We start from the raw sequence: 12,303 nt of genomic DNA, 5'->3' as shown, positions 1-12,303 counted from the left end.
ATTTGGTCTACATGAAAAAGAAAGCCTCCACAGCAATTAACATCTTCAGATCACTGCAAGATCTGAGTCATAGCTATTGTTATTAACAGGTAGGGTCAGTGTTTAAATCCACAATACATATTGAACTTCAAATGAAGGGGATCAGAAAACCCAATCTAACCTTGTTATCTTAGTAACAAAATCTGTAATTCAAAATATTTTACAATATTTGAGCAAGCGCTAAAAAAAATACAGACAACACTACTTAGTCAGGATGTCTGCTCATGTGATAATTCTCTCTTCAATACAGCCAATTTGAAAGCTAAAAAAGAACAATAACTTGTTCTACAAGGATTTATAAATAAACACCCTTGAATTCCTTAAGAAAGGAAACGGACACTATGATGACGCACAAGCACTCTTACCATATCAAAGCTTTAAAAATAGAAGAGCACTGCCCTATAGAAAAAAAAATTGCCACAACTTTCAAATCTTGGTATCACCTAACCTGGTTGCTCTTAAACAAGAATTAGGCAAAGGAGGAGATAATGAACACAGAAACACATGAAAACAAATAAAACCCACCAGAACACGCAAGCAGAGTCAGAACCTGAATTTCTAATCACAGGGCTGTTTTTATCATGTAAAAATATATGGAAAGCTGCTTTTGCAGAGAGCATTTCTCCCTGTTTTGCTGCTCCACCAAAGGATGGTTTGGACAGTGCTGTATCTTGCGGCCAGGTGGCTGTCAGGGCTGCCTCCCTGTCCGAGCTCTCGTAGTGGCTGGATGCCTCCGACCCCTGGCAGCACTGCTTCATTAAGAGCTAGGCTACTGGGCTGTCTCTGTTCCGCAGCAAAACAGAGAAATATTCCACCTGATAAGTTGGTTTGTGCATTGTCAGGGAGGTGAGGAAAGAAAAATAAGGTCCAACACCCGTATCTACAAATGAGATAGACTGTGTGGATCTTCACAGACAACAAAAAAGTTGAGATCTGATTTGACTGCTGTCTGAACACAGCCCACATACTCAATATGCAACTAACTAAATTTCTCTTCAGCTACTTGCAGCAAATTGGTACCACCTTCGCAATTACATCTGTAATTACATCTGTAATTATTCCTTACAGTACTAGACCTAAGAAGATAAAAATCTAGAGGAAAGTCATGGTAAGAGATATGGTAAATACTGTCCTTAGACAGTCAGATCAAGGGCTGCCATAACTAGTCACACTGTATTTGAGAAAAGTCGCCTCAGAAAAGTAAGGGCTTGCTATTTGGGCAATGAATGTAAAGTCAGTAAATCCTTTTAAGATTACAATCACACATACACAGTCCTACTTGGGGCAAGAAAAGCATTTCTACAGACTGTAGCTGTTTGCTTAGATATCACCGGAGTACTCATCTTTCCACATCTCCAAGCAAAACAGAAGCCCTGAGCTCAGCTGATATGTGTATGAAAGAAGTAAATTATTATTATGGAAAGTTGTTGCCCTGCTCACTGCATCTCATAAAATGCAACAAAAGACTGAATGATTTACATAGTAAATGGACCTTGTTTCCTGTACAACAGACCATTTTTGGCTGAGTCACTATATCTCTATTTCTTTGTTCTCCTGGAAAAAACAGCACAGAATGGTTAGAATGATGACATTTTTCCTCATAAAAAACCAATCCTAAAACAGAAGGCACAGAATGAAGGATAAGGGTGTTGAGAAATAACGTGCAACCTATCAATTCAGCATCAGGTCCATGTATGTTGCACTAAGATATGTAAGGCTACAAAGACAGGCTAAACACATCACAAGACAACCACTTTTACTCTTTTGGTCAAAGACTTTCAGCTTATCTCACAGTACCCACGTTCTCAGTTTTTTCATACAATAGTTTGGTCAATGTCACGCATACCTACAACGTTAGGCTTCAAGCAACCTACTTAAAGCATTATTAAATAGGGACTGTTACAGCAGGGATTTAAATGACTGTGGATGAAGGTGGATCTAATCAATTGATCTGAGTTCCTCCTTGATGTCCTATGTACTAGAAAGGCCAAAAAGACATGCAGATACAAAAAACCAAGAGACATATTTCAACAAACCACATGTTCCTTAAAAACAGACCTTTCTATTTTATGGAACTGGAGAATGTAGTTTGTGGCTTTCTGGACAGAGACAATGTGTGGAGAGCACTGCTAGCACCTGGAGCAACACCAAGGCTATGGCACCAAAGTCCCAGCACGTACGGAAAGGGCAATTCTTAATGGTGCGCAAGTTAGCCAAAGCAAAGCAAATGTTCACAAGGGCACTAACGTAGTACCATTTTTGCTAATTCACTGCCAAATACAATGCTAGGTAAAAAACTCCAGTCTTCCTTTCTCTAAGGCTGAATTGTTTTATTTTAACTTTCCAAAACATTAAATTATGTCCTAAATCATGCCTGTAAAATTTGAAGCCAAGAGTTAAAAGTTTATGAAATTACAAGAAAATGAAGACAGGGATAAAACTGCTCTGGTAAAAACTGAGGGCACAATATTGCATTTTGGTTTCTAATAAATGTTAGGAAAGCTCAACTGAAGAAAATGTGGAGAAGTGCAGTAAAAGAACTGGAGTAAACAGATGTATTTACAAGCATTTTAAAAATAAATAAGAGTACTAAACTACACTAATTATATTCTGCTTACTCCCCACTTCTTCCAAACAAATATTCCTGGTCTATGCAGGGTATAGAGGACTGAGCTGCAGAAGAACAATTTAGGATAACCAGAGTGTAAAGAGTAAAAAGAAAGAAAGAAAAAAAGAATCTACAGTTGAATACGAGAAGCACTAATACCAAGATGCATGAAGTTTTAGAATAAATATCATATAGGTATAATAACAAAATAACAAAAAAAGTCCAAACCCAAAACACAAGCCCATGCTTTTCACCACGGTTTATGAAAATCCTGGGAAATTATTACAGAAAACTCCACACACTGAGGTCAGAATCGATGATCACATAAATGCCTTTGATGTATCTTCAACACAAACAGAAACCCAAAGTCAAAAGAACTTAAATCAAACCCTCACTGAAATTCTGCTTAAGGTGAAGTTCCAAGGCCAAATTATGGGAGTGACTGCTTCTAGCAAGCTGGTATTTGGTCTTTTCATTACACACCAGCATAGACATGGGTAATAGTTAATAGAATACAACTCTTAACTGAAAACACTGGGCCCATAACTCTCTCCCACAATGCTGGTGCTTCATGTGCCACCCAGCTTTGGAAGTACTGAAAGCAATTCTTGTAGCCTGGGGCATACAGGAAAAAGTATTGTCTAGAGCTCAATTCCTGCAGGCCCCCATCCCCCATCCCTTGCATAAGAATAATGTTACGCACATGCATATCCCACCGAGTTCAGCCAAACAGGATTCCTATTTCTAACTGCCACAGCTACAGAGGTGCATATTTAGATCTCAAAACCCTAACTCAAAGAGCATGTTGTATTGCAAAGCATATTCACTTTCTACACACTTTATACATTTTGCTGCACGGATTTAATACAAAAAGAGAAGCATAAACTAGTCATCATGTCGAGATTTGGCTATATAGATGAAGTGCCTCACCTGCATACATATGGTAAGTCAGCCTCTCAATGAGCTTGACAACAGTTCCTGCCTTGATGATGGGGATTCCAGATTTGGGTTGCATGTTTTCTTCAAACACAATATTCTCTTCAGAGTCAGGTTCTGCAAATCTGTAAAGCTCAGGATTTGGAAATCTCATCTGCTCCTCTTTTTCTTCCTGCAACATTGTTACATCCAACATCCTTTCCAGCGTGCTTCTATATTGCAAAGATATCAATGCTGCCATCCAGTTGTTTTTCTCTTCAGCTGATTTAGCAGCAAAAACAACACTGTTCTCATCTTTTAAGATGATTTCAAAAGCATGTCTGTACTCATTAGTGTCGTCTTTATCATTGATCTGTACCTTTCGCATGAAGAACTTTTCTTTTAGGCGATATTCTGCATTGCTAGCACCAGGAAGTCTTGGCTGGCCGTGATTTGACTTACAGCAAATCATCAAGCCATCAAATAGAAATATGTGTCTCTCATGCTTTGCTCCTACACGCGTGAGCGTTCCTTCCATGATGAACTCGTTACAGCATTGTCCAATGTCCTTACCCTCCCAACCATCAATATTTTTCTGTATTTCATTCATTTTCTTAATTGCTAGCTGTTTCCCCTTCATTTGCTGAGTATAGAATCGGCATGCAGATTCACTTCAGTGGAGGATGGGAGAAAAGCAGCCTATTAGTATACATGTATTTAAAAACCACAACCACCACTAACAGCAAAACCACGAGATCATCTTTCTGAGTGGTGAGAATTCCACAGAGAATGCACTCAATAACAGCACATTGCAAGCCTTGACTAATGTTTGTCTTAAGTAGTTATCTTCTATGCAATAAACATTTTACCTAAACACAGGCAACCAGAAGTGGGCAAGCCGTTAGTGCTTCTTAGCCTAACAAAGCACTCATTTCCACAGGCAACAAAACAATTCTAGACTGCATTAATTTGAAAGAAGCACATTCTGAGAAAATAAGTTGTAAAATGCATTTACGTCTGAGCCTCAAGACTGCACTTTGCAGCACAGAAATTGTTTGGCAAAGAAAACACTGAAACACTTTTAAGAGCTAAAGTAATGTTTTAACATGTTTAAATAACTGCACAAATATTAGCATTAAATCAAACAGCAGATAGTATAATCCAAGAATTTGCTACAACAGTGCAACCAAGTACTAGTTATCTATATTTCTAGTATCCAGTGGTAATTTGAACTAGGCATTGCACAAAAAACTCCTCAGATTACGTAGTTTCAAATTCAAGAACATTCCCTTCTAATCACACAGAAATGTATTTACAATATTTTTAGGTGGATATTTATTATCTAAGCATATAATTAACCCACAAATGCTGTAACTTTCTACTTACCAGTGAATTCTCAGAACATCTCAACTACCAGTATGCAAGGACACATAGAAATTAGAATGGTTTTAAAACAATAACAAATTATCTTGGCTTTGATATCACTTCCTCTGAAAAAGCAGGCTTGTCACAAACTATTTTGTTCATTGTTTACTAAAAGAGGAAACTGGGAGCCCTGGATTTATAGCAAAGCATTAAGAGCAGAAAGCAGGAAAAATGGAAACATGTTTACCTAAGCCTTCGTTTGGCAAGACTTTTGGAGCATATCCGTTCCATACTGCTTTGAAGATTTAGTAGGGCAGTTATTGCTTGCTTTAAGCACTCTTTATCCTCTTCATCCTCACTTTTTTCTTCCAATTGCTGTGAACATTGAAAGTCAAATACAAGAAGTGTTACAAGCATTTTGGCATGAGCAAACCCAGAAGTTTGACCTAGGAAGAAGAAATCCAACCACATGCTGATTTTGCATGTTCCTGCTTGTTATTAACGAATTAACCAGGTGCACTACTCACACAGGTGAGAGACACAAATGTCTGCTAAGAGCTTAATCTCAGTAAAATGAGAGCAGCAGCCACTAGTCCCCCAGATACAGACACACTCAAGCACAATTTAGCACAAAACTAGTTTGATTTACCTTACATCTCCAAAAAAAAAAAAATCTGAAGAGGAACAGGTGAGGAAGGAGATCCCCATACATACCACTCTACAGCACCAGATGAACTCTGTGGGATGTTTGTATGTTTGTAACAGGCATAAACACTCCCGGAACAGGCAAGCTGGACCAAAAGCTTTTATAAACAGAAGATTACAAGGGCTCTCACCTCACTAACAACAGGCTAATCAATAATTCAGGTTGGAAAGGACCTTGAAGATTATTTTATCAGCTCAACTGCAGAGCCAACATAGATCAGGTTGCCTAGGGCCATATTGAGCTTTCAATTTTTCTCAGGATGGAGAGGCCACAAGCTTTCTGGACAGCCTGTTCCAATGTCTGAAATACCTCATGGTAAAATTTTTTTTTTCCTAATAGCTTATCAGGATTTCCCTTACTGACTTTTCATAGTGGAATATGTGGAAGAACTATGCAGCTGTGAGTAGTATTTCTGTCTTCTCCACCCCATCACATAGTGAAAGACAGCAGGAAGGACTCCTTTTCTCCAGAATGAGTAAGCCCACTCCCCCAGCTTTTCCTTCATCACATGCTCCATTCCACATCTCATTTTGACAAGACCTTCGAGTAGGCTTGTTTTGGTACACCACTGTCAACAGGAAGCCCAAGCTGGACGCTGCTCTCCCAATGCAGCCTTGCCAGTACCAAACAGGTATGCACTGCCACTTCCCTCAGTCTGATGACTACACACTTTCTAATACAGCAATACAGGCCTTCCTTGCTGTAAGGGTGTTCTGCTGGCTTGCATTCAGCTTATTATCCATCAGGATTGATTTTTTTTTCCATGCCAAAAAAACAGAGGGGAAAAACAGTAACCAGAGGGATGGTGGGGAGAAGTAAATGTTCCTCCTCCATGGAGGGGCTGCTTGGCTGTTCATCAAAAAACGTGCGGGCATCTAACCATGGCCAGCTTGTAAAACCAGGGTCCCTATCCTAGTACACAGCTACATTAATGCTTTCATATACTAATTCAACTTTTCCCAAAGGACAAAAGAATATAATAAAGTTATAAACTAAAACTGGATGAGAAAGGTTAATACTAGTATTTTGTATAAACTAACTACCACTGTGACAGATAAATTTTATAAAACAAGATCTGTCACGATTTTATCTTAAGATGTTTAAGATTTTTATCTTTAATCTTCATTTAACCATTAAAATGTTTCACATTATAGTTAGTAAAATACCTGTTGACTACAGCTGTGGCTTAGACATAAAACTGAGATAACAATTATTTACAGTTGTTAAGAGACAAGCATTTCAGACTATTACACACCAAGAACTGGTTCCACACAAGTGAAAGATCTGTTTTGACAGAGATGGTAAAAGTGACAGGCTGGCATGGATCAAAATAAGACACCCTTGGGAAACAGTGCAATCATGCTGTTTGCTTCCAGTGTGAAATAAAATTCAACTGAATACAACATATTCATGTTTGACATTTGAATGGGTCATAGAATAGCATTAATTTTTTTACCTCACTAGAGTTAATCATTCAGTGCAATAGCTGTCAGTGCCAAAACCCACTTTATTTGTGTTTTCAGCTATAAGGATGATCACAATGTTTATTCTAGTCACCCCTAGTTCATGTACTGTAATCTGTCATACTCTTGACCTAAGCGGCATTAGGCATGAGCGCCTACTCATGCTACAACCACTGAAATAGAGCTGACAATGCACAACAGGCATTACTTCCCAAAAGGTCTCAGAGAGAATGCATCACTCCAAGAAGGAACAGACTGCCCCTGTCATATTCCTCTACTCTCTAGATTTAACAGAGAGCTACCATCTTCCCTTACTTCAGTTATGTAGATCATCTAGGTTTAGAGAGAACTTCAGACAAATGAGACAGGTACAGCACCGCTGGCGTAAGTCCTGAAAGAAAGCTAAGAAAAACAGGTAACTACCTTTAAGATTTTGCATCTTTCCTGCACAAAAGTTCAAAGGAGGCTCCTTGCCTCATGCACTACCTCACTGACAAGTTCCATCAAAAGAGTTTGGCTGGATTTCCTATCATCTCTGGGTACCTACCCCTCAACAATGGACAAGATTGTTTTAGCCTAGTCTCCTTGAAAACAAGCCTTATTGGATCCTACAATATTCTGCCATTTGCTTGTAAGGGTACCACAGGAAACAAGTGTAAGGAGCAAAAGGCTAGTAAAACAAAAAAAAAATGATGAAAATTAGGCTCAATGCGCAACAAAGCACTGTCTAAATAACCTAAATGCTCCAGTCAAACTAACCCAGATGCATGCTGCCTAGCATAAGGCAGAACAAAAATGACCCATATCCCAAAAGAAGAAAGTTTTTGAAATTTGGAAAAAATCTCAAAAGAAACCTCTGCAAATGTAGGCTAATGTATAGGAGCAGCACTAAACTAAACAAACAGAAAAATAAACCTCTATGAAGTAATCAGAAACTTTCTCAATGTGGTACCTTATCAACTCAAATACCTGGAAAAAAAGGACTCCCTGTATGTTGTCTTCAGGAACATACCAGTACAGATTAACATTTGTTACTGAAAAGCATTCTGCTCCTGTGTTGAGTTTATAAAATGCTTTTTACAGCAATTTCTCTCCAGTTGCAAAAACTTTGGTATTCATCACAGAAAAGTCCATGCCCAAAAGCAAAACACATCTGTATACAGTGCTGGAGAGAAAGCAACTGTTGAAGACTAACATTTCCCCATTAGGATCCACTGGAAGTAACCCGTATTTCCAACTATATATACAAACTAAATCAAAATCCAGTGAGTGTAATTGTGCTCCAGGTTTAATTTATAAAGTAGTGTGTAGAAGTATGTATCTTCTTAAGTATAAGACCAACACAAATGGCAAATCAGACAGTGCTGTGAACTACAACGAAGACACTTCTCTGCACACAGAAAGGGAATTTGAAAGTTCGTATTCTAGCATGGTACAATTACCATAAACTGTTATCAAAAACAGTCTTAGTCAGAACTGAGCTTAAATTACACCAATGACTTTCATCTTACACCGCCCGCAGACAGTTTGGAAGATGAAGCTATAGCAAGTGAAAGGGCATCACTGGAAACACATCCAGGTTTCTCTGCAAATCCCACTCATTCTTCTATAGCTGTGCAGTGCCCCCTAATGAACGAATCAGGTAGATGCTAAATAAAAGTGTGGGGTTTTTGATTTTTTTTTTTTAGATAAAGCATTCTCTGAAGAATATTATATTATTACAGGAAGGAGGTGCAGATTTATGATTATCAGTAGTATTATAGTAGTTGTGTTTTTTAATAGTCTTATGAGAAAGTATTGATTTATAATGATTGTAATGATTCACAATACTATAGGCGCAGTATCCTGGCCATTCAAAGAAAACAAACTTGGAAAAATACGATTGCTGAGGGAAATTTCTTATAGAAGAAATACTCTACATTCTAGGTTGCAAGCTCTGAAGAGATATCAAGAAGTGGAAGACAAGGTATTTTATTCTACCTGTTGCATAACACAAGGATTAGATATTTATAGAACCAGGAAATTCCGAACAGATACAAAAGAAATCCTCCTCATGCAGTGCAAAACTAGACTATGGTAGTCCTTCTCTTATGCTGTCAGGGAAGCGTCTATCTAGAAAGACCATGACAGAAAATACTTTTATACTTATGATGAGAATATGTCGGTATAACAATACTAGCAGGTGTCACAATGGGATATAACATCTTGTACTTCAGGGCTTACAGCACAATCTAGACTTCTGTTTTTCTATGATTATTCTAAATCTAATCACCAAAATTTGTGAACTGCAGGTTTCCCAGTTCATCTGGGAGGAGAGATCACAAACCAACTTCTATACACAAAAGACACAATAGCATAAGGGAGGCAGGGAAATCACAATTGAACTTGCTTAACTTATGCAACTTATGCTTAACTCAAGATCACCTGATGGTAGGTGCTAGTGATACTTACTGCTCCTCAAAACATTAATCCAGGAAGTTTAGTGCATAAGCGGTCCCATGTTACAAGTGGAAGCCACACACCGCAGTACCCAGAACAGTGAGCTTGAGCTAGTGCTGTTTCAGGGAAACCTCTTCAAAACCCACTGTAATTTCTTCAGACATCCTGAAGCCCACAGCAAGGCAACAAAACACTTGCATAGCTCGCAAAGCAAGCCTGATCTGTAGTGCGACCTAGCTATCTGCTCTGTAGGGAGAAGCTTCACAAGCAAGCAATGTTCACGAGAACTTGAAGTGCACTGACACCAGTTAACACAGTTTCTGTTCTAATGCCCCACCATTTTCTTCAACGTGTTTCTGAGAATAGGGTACTTAACAAAATGCAATCCTGAAACAGGCTATTTCATGATCAAGAACGAAGATGAACAAGGTTTCTCCTTGGACAAATGCAAGCAGGCAGGTCTACTGGCACTTTGCCATAAAACAATCCTGGAAGCTGGCTCAGGAGCACTGAGCTACCCAAGAGCTCTTTCTGATTTTTTGCAATTCCTCCAAATAATAAAAAACTCATCCCAAAGCAGCAGTATGCTGAGGAAAAAGTGCTCTCATATCCAGAAACTTTACTTTTTAGAAAGCATCAGGATATCATCTGGAACAGCAAATGGTGACAAATGCAGGGAACACTATACACTTCTGGAAAATGCTAGCAGTCTAAAAAGCACTTCACACTTGAAGCTTAAAGGAAACTCCATGTGCTGTATACATACACAGCTTTAATGCACTGAAATTTCAAAAGCCCTTTTGTCTTCATATAAACTCAGACAATCTTGAGCACAGTGCAGTAAAAATATGCATACATTTATATAACTTTATTTAGGTTTACATTACATCAGGAGTGTTATCTGCATTAAGAGTGGAACAGAACTTAATATATTACTGAACTAATGGTAAGAACTTTTTCTCCACTCAAAGTTTAACTATGCCTTCTGAGTTTAATTTTTAAAAGTTACATTAAATCACATAATTTTACATAAACATGGTAAATATCAAACCTCAGGTATCAGATAATTAGCTACAAAAAGCTTCCAGTATTCTCGTGGAAGTACGTTTTAAAAGAGATAAAAGCTAAAAAGCCCTCATCTTTTATTTCACAGTAAGTTTTAATCCATATAGTGTAAAATTCAGCCAGCCCATTGGGAAGCATACTGTACAAATGAAGCATTAACAGAGGAAAATAAGAAGCATTTCAACTTCTAGGACAAGCTTCCTAGTTCTTTCACAATTTGACTATGTGACTTAAAATAGATCTCAAAGGTATGGGGGAAATTTCAGTACATCAGACTTCACCTAAGCCTAAAGAAGTAAAACCATTTAGACTAAAGAAACATGTGAACTTAAGGAATTGCTACTTTTATTACTCAATGTGGATGCTCCGGGTGGGGGGGGAATGAAATGAAAATAAATCTGTTTCAGAAATTACACTACTCTGAAGTGTCATTTTTCAAATCAGGATGGATACTGAGGAAAAGTCAGGAAACAAAAAAAAGCCAGGAAGCCTTGTTTTCAGATAAGTTCCTTGATGTTCTCATAAAACCATTTCCTAAACATTCAGACTTTTTGTAGGCTACTAGCTGTCATATACGACTTTTACATGCCCAGATTCCATTATTGGGAAATGGCTAGTTTGTTTACAGGAGGCCTTGTCTTCTCAGAGTATGGAAAACCCATTTGCTCTGCATTCTTCAGAAATATGGAGGGGTTTTTTTGCATATGCTGATGTCTCTTCCACAGCAGATTCATTACCTTTCTGCAACAAACGTACAAATTCACACAGATCCTTCCAGAGCCTTCATGCTCTGAAATTATCTTCTTTCTTACTGTCACTTTGGTTTGTCTCATCATTATTAGCAGACCTGCAGAATACATTAGAAATTTAAAATTTATAATTAAGCTGGTAACATTTAGTTAGATCAGTATTTGAAATATCACAAAATATTTATTTACCTATGTGCTTCCACACTTGTAACTGAGGTCTTCCATTTTCTTCCCCCAAATTCTCCATCATAGTAAAGACAATTCAATTTGAAAACATCTTCCCTTTCTCTTTTATAATTCCAAAGTGGATTAAAATCCACTTCTACCGCTTCAACACAGTTCAAGTCTGATCTTTGCCAGCCAAATTTGCGAGGCTGTAAGCTCAACTGGATGGCAGCTCTATGTTTGGACAGAAATGTATGAATTTTTGAATACTACGTAAGATGAATTCACAATTTCAGAGATCATTCTGTAAAGCAACAGTAGAACCCTGTTGATCTGAAGAGGAACCCTGTTGATTAAGGAAAAAAACAGCAGAGAAAATGAGTGATGACAGGCAGAACCCTATCCGTAGACTTGGTCTACAGAAACCATGAATGCAGCTTGTCATTTTGTTTGTTATTTCCTACATCTTTCCATTGGTTTTCACTGAAGATATGAAAGTATTGACAGAAAACATAGACCTCCACTGCTGTAAGAGCAAACAGAGAAAGCATGCTAGTAGCGGGACTAAATGCACAGCTTCGTGTCCAGAAACATTTCCACTGAAGAAATCAAGTATATGAAAGTCTCAACCACAGTGCTACCCCTCTCTGAGGATCTCCCTTTTGTACAGAAGGTGACAGGAACAGAGGCAGAAGAGGACAAGGAAGTATACTACTGCTATGAAAAGACTATACACTTGTACTACTGTATCAGGGACCACATCAAGACTGCCACAGTCACAAAAACTAA

At 38.1% G+C, this 12,303-nt stretch overlaps 1 protein-coding gene and 1 long non-coding RNA gene across 8 annotated transcripts in view; both read right to left on the bottom strand.

Annotated features, from left to right (window-relative positions):
- Positions 1 to 12,303, bottom strand: part of SOS1 (SOS Ras/Rac guanine nucleotide exchange factor 1) — a 57,376-nt gene that overhangs the window by 18,171 nt on the left and 26,902 nt on the right. For all 7 annotated transcript variants that reach the window (XM_074864206.1, XM_074864207.1, XM_074864211.1 and 4 more), the window contains 2 exons: positions 5,175 to 5,302; positions 3,578 to 4,233 (listed from right to left, as the gene is read on the bottom strand). In XM_074864206.1, the coding sequence (XP_074720307.1) occupies positions 3,578 to 4,233; positions 5,175 to 5,302 (784 nt within the window). The remainder of the gene's footprint in view (positions 1 to 3,577; positions 4,234 to 5,174; positions 5,303 to 12,303) is intronic.
- Positions 10,661 to 11,579, bottom strand: LOC141941449 (uncharacterized). The gene is made up of 2 exons (XR_012628328.1): positions 11,539 to 11,579; positions 10,661 to 11,447 (listed from the first exon to the last, which is right to left on the bottom strand). It is a non-coding gene; the product is annotated as an uncharacterized LOC141941449 (long non-coding RNA).

The sequence above is a fragment of the Strix uralensis genome, chromosome 3 (assembly GCF_047716275.1).
Source record: "Strix uralensis isolate ZFMK-TIS-50842 chromosome 3, bStrUra1, whole genome shotgun sequence".
Lineage (NCBI taxonomy): Eukaryota > Metazoa > Chordata > Aves > Strigiformes > Strigidae > Strix > Strix uralensis.
The sequence above is the reverse complement of the archived record's forward strand: the minus strand, read 5'-3'. Positions and strand labels throughout refer to the sequence as shown.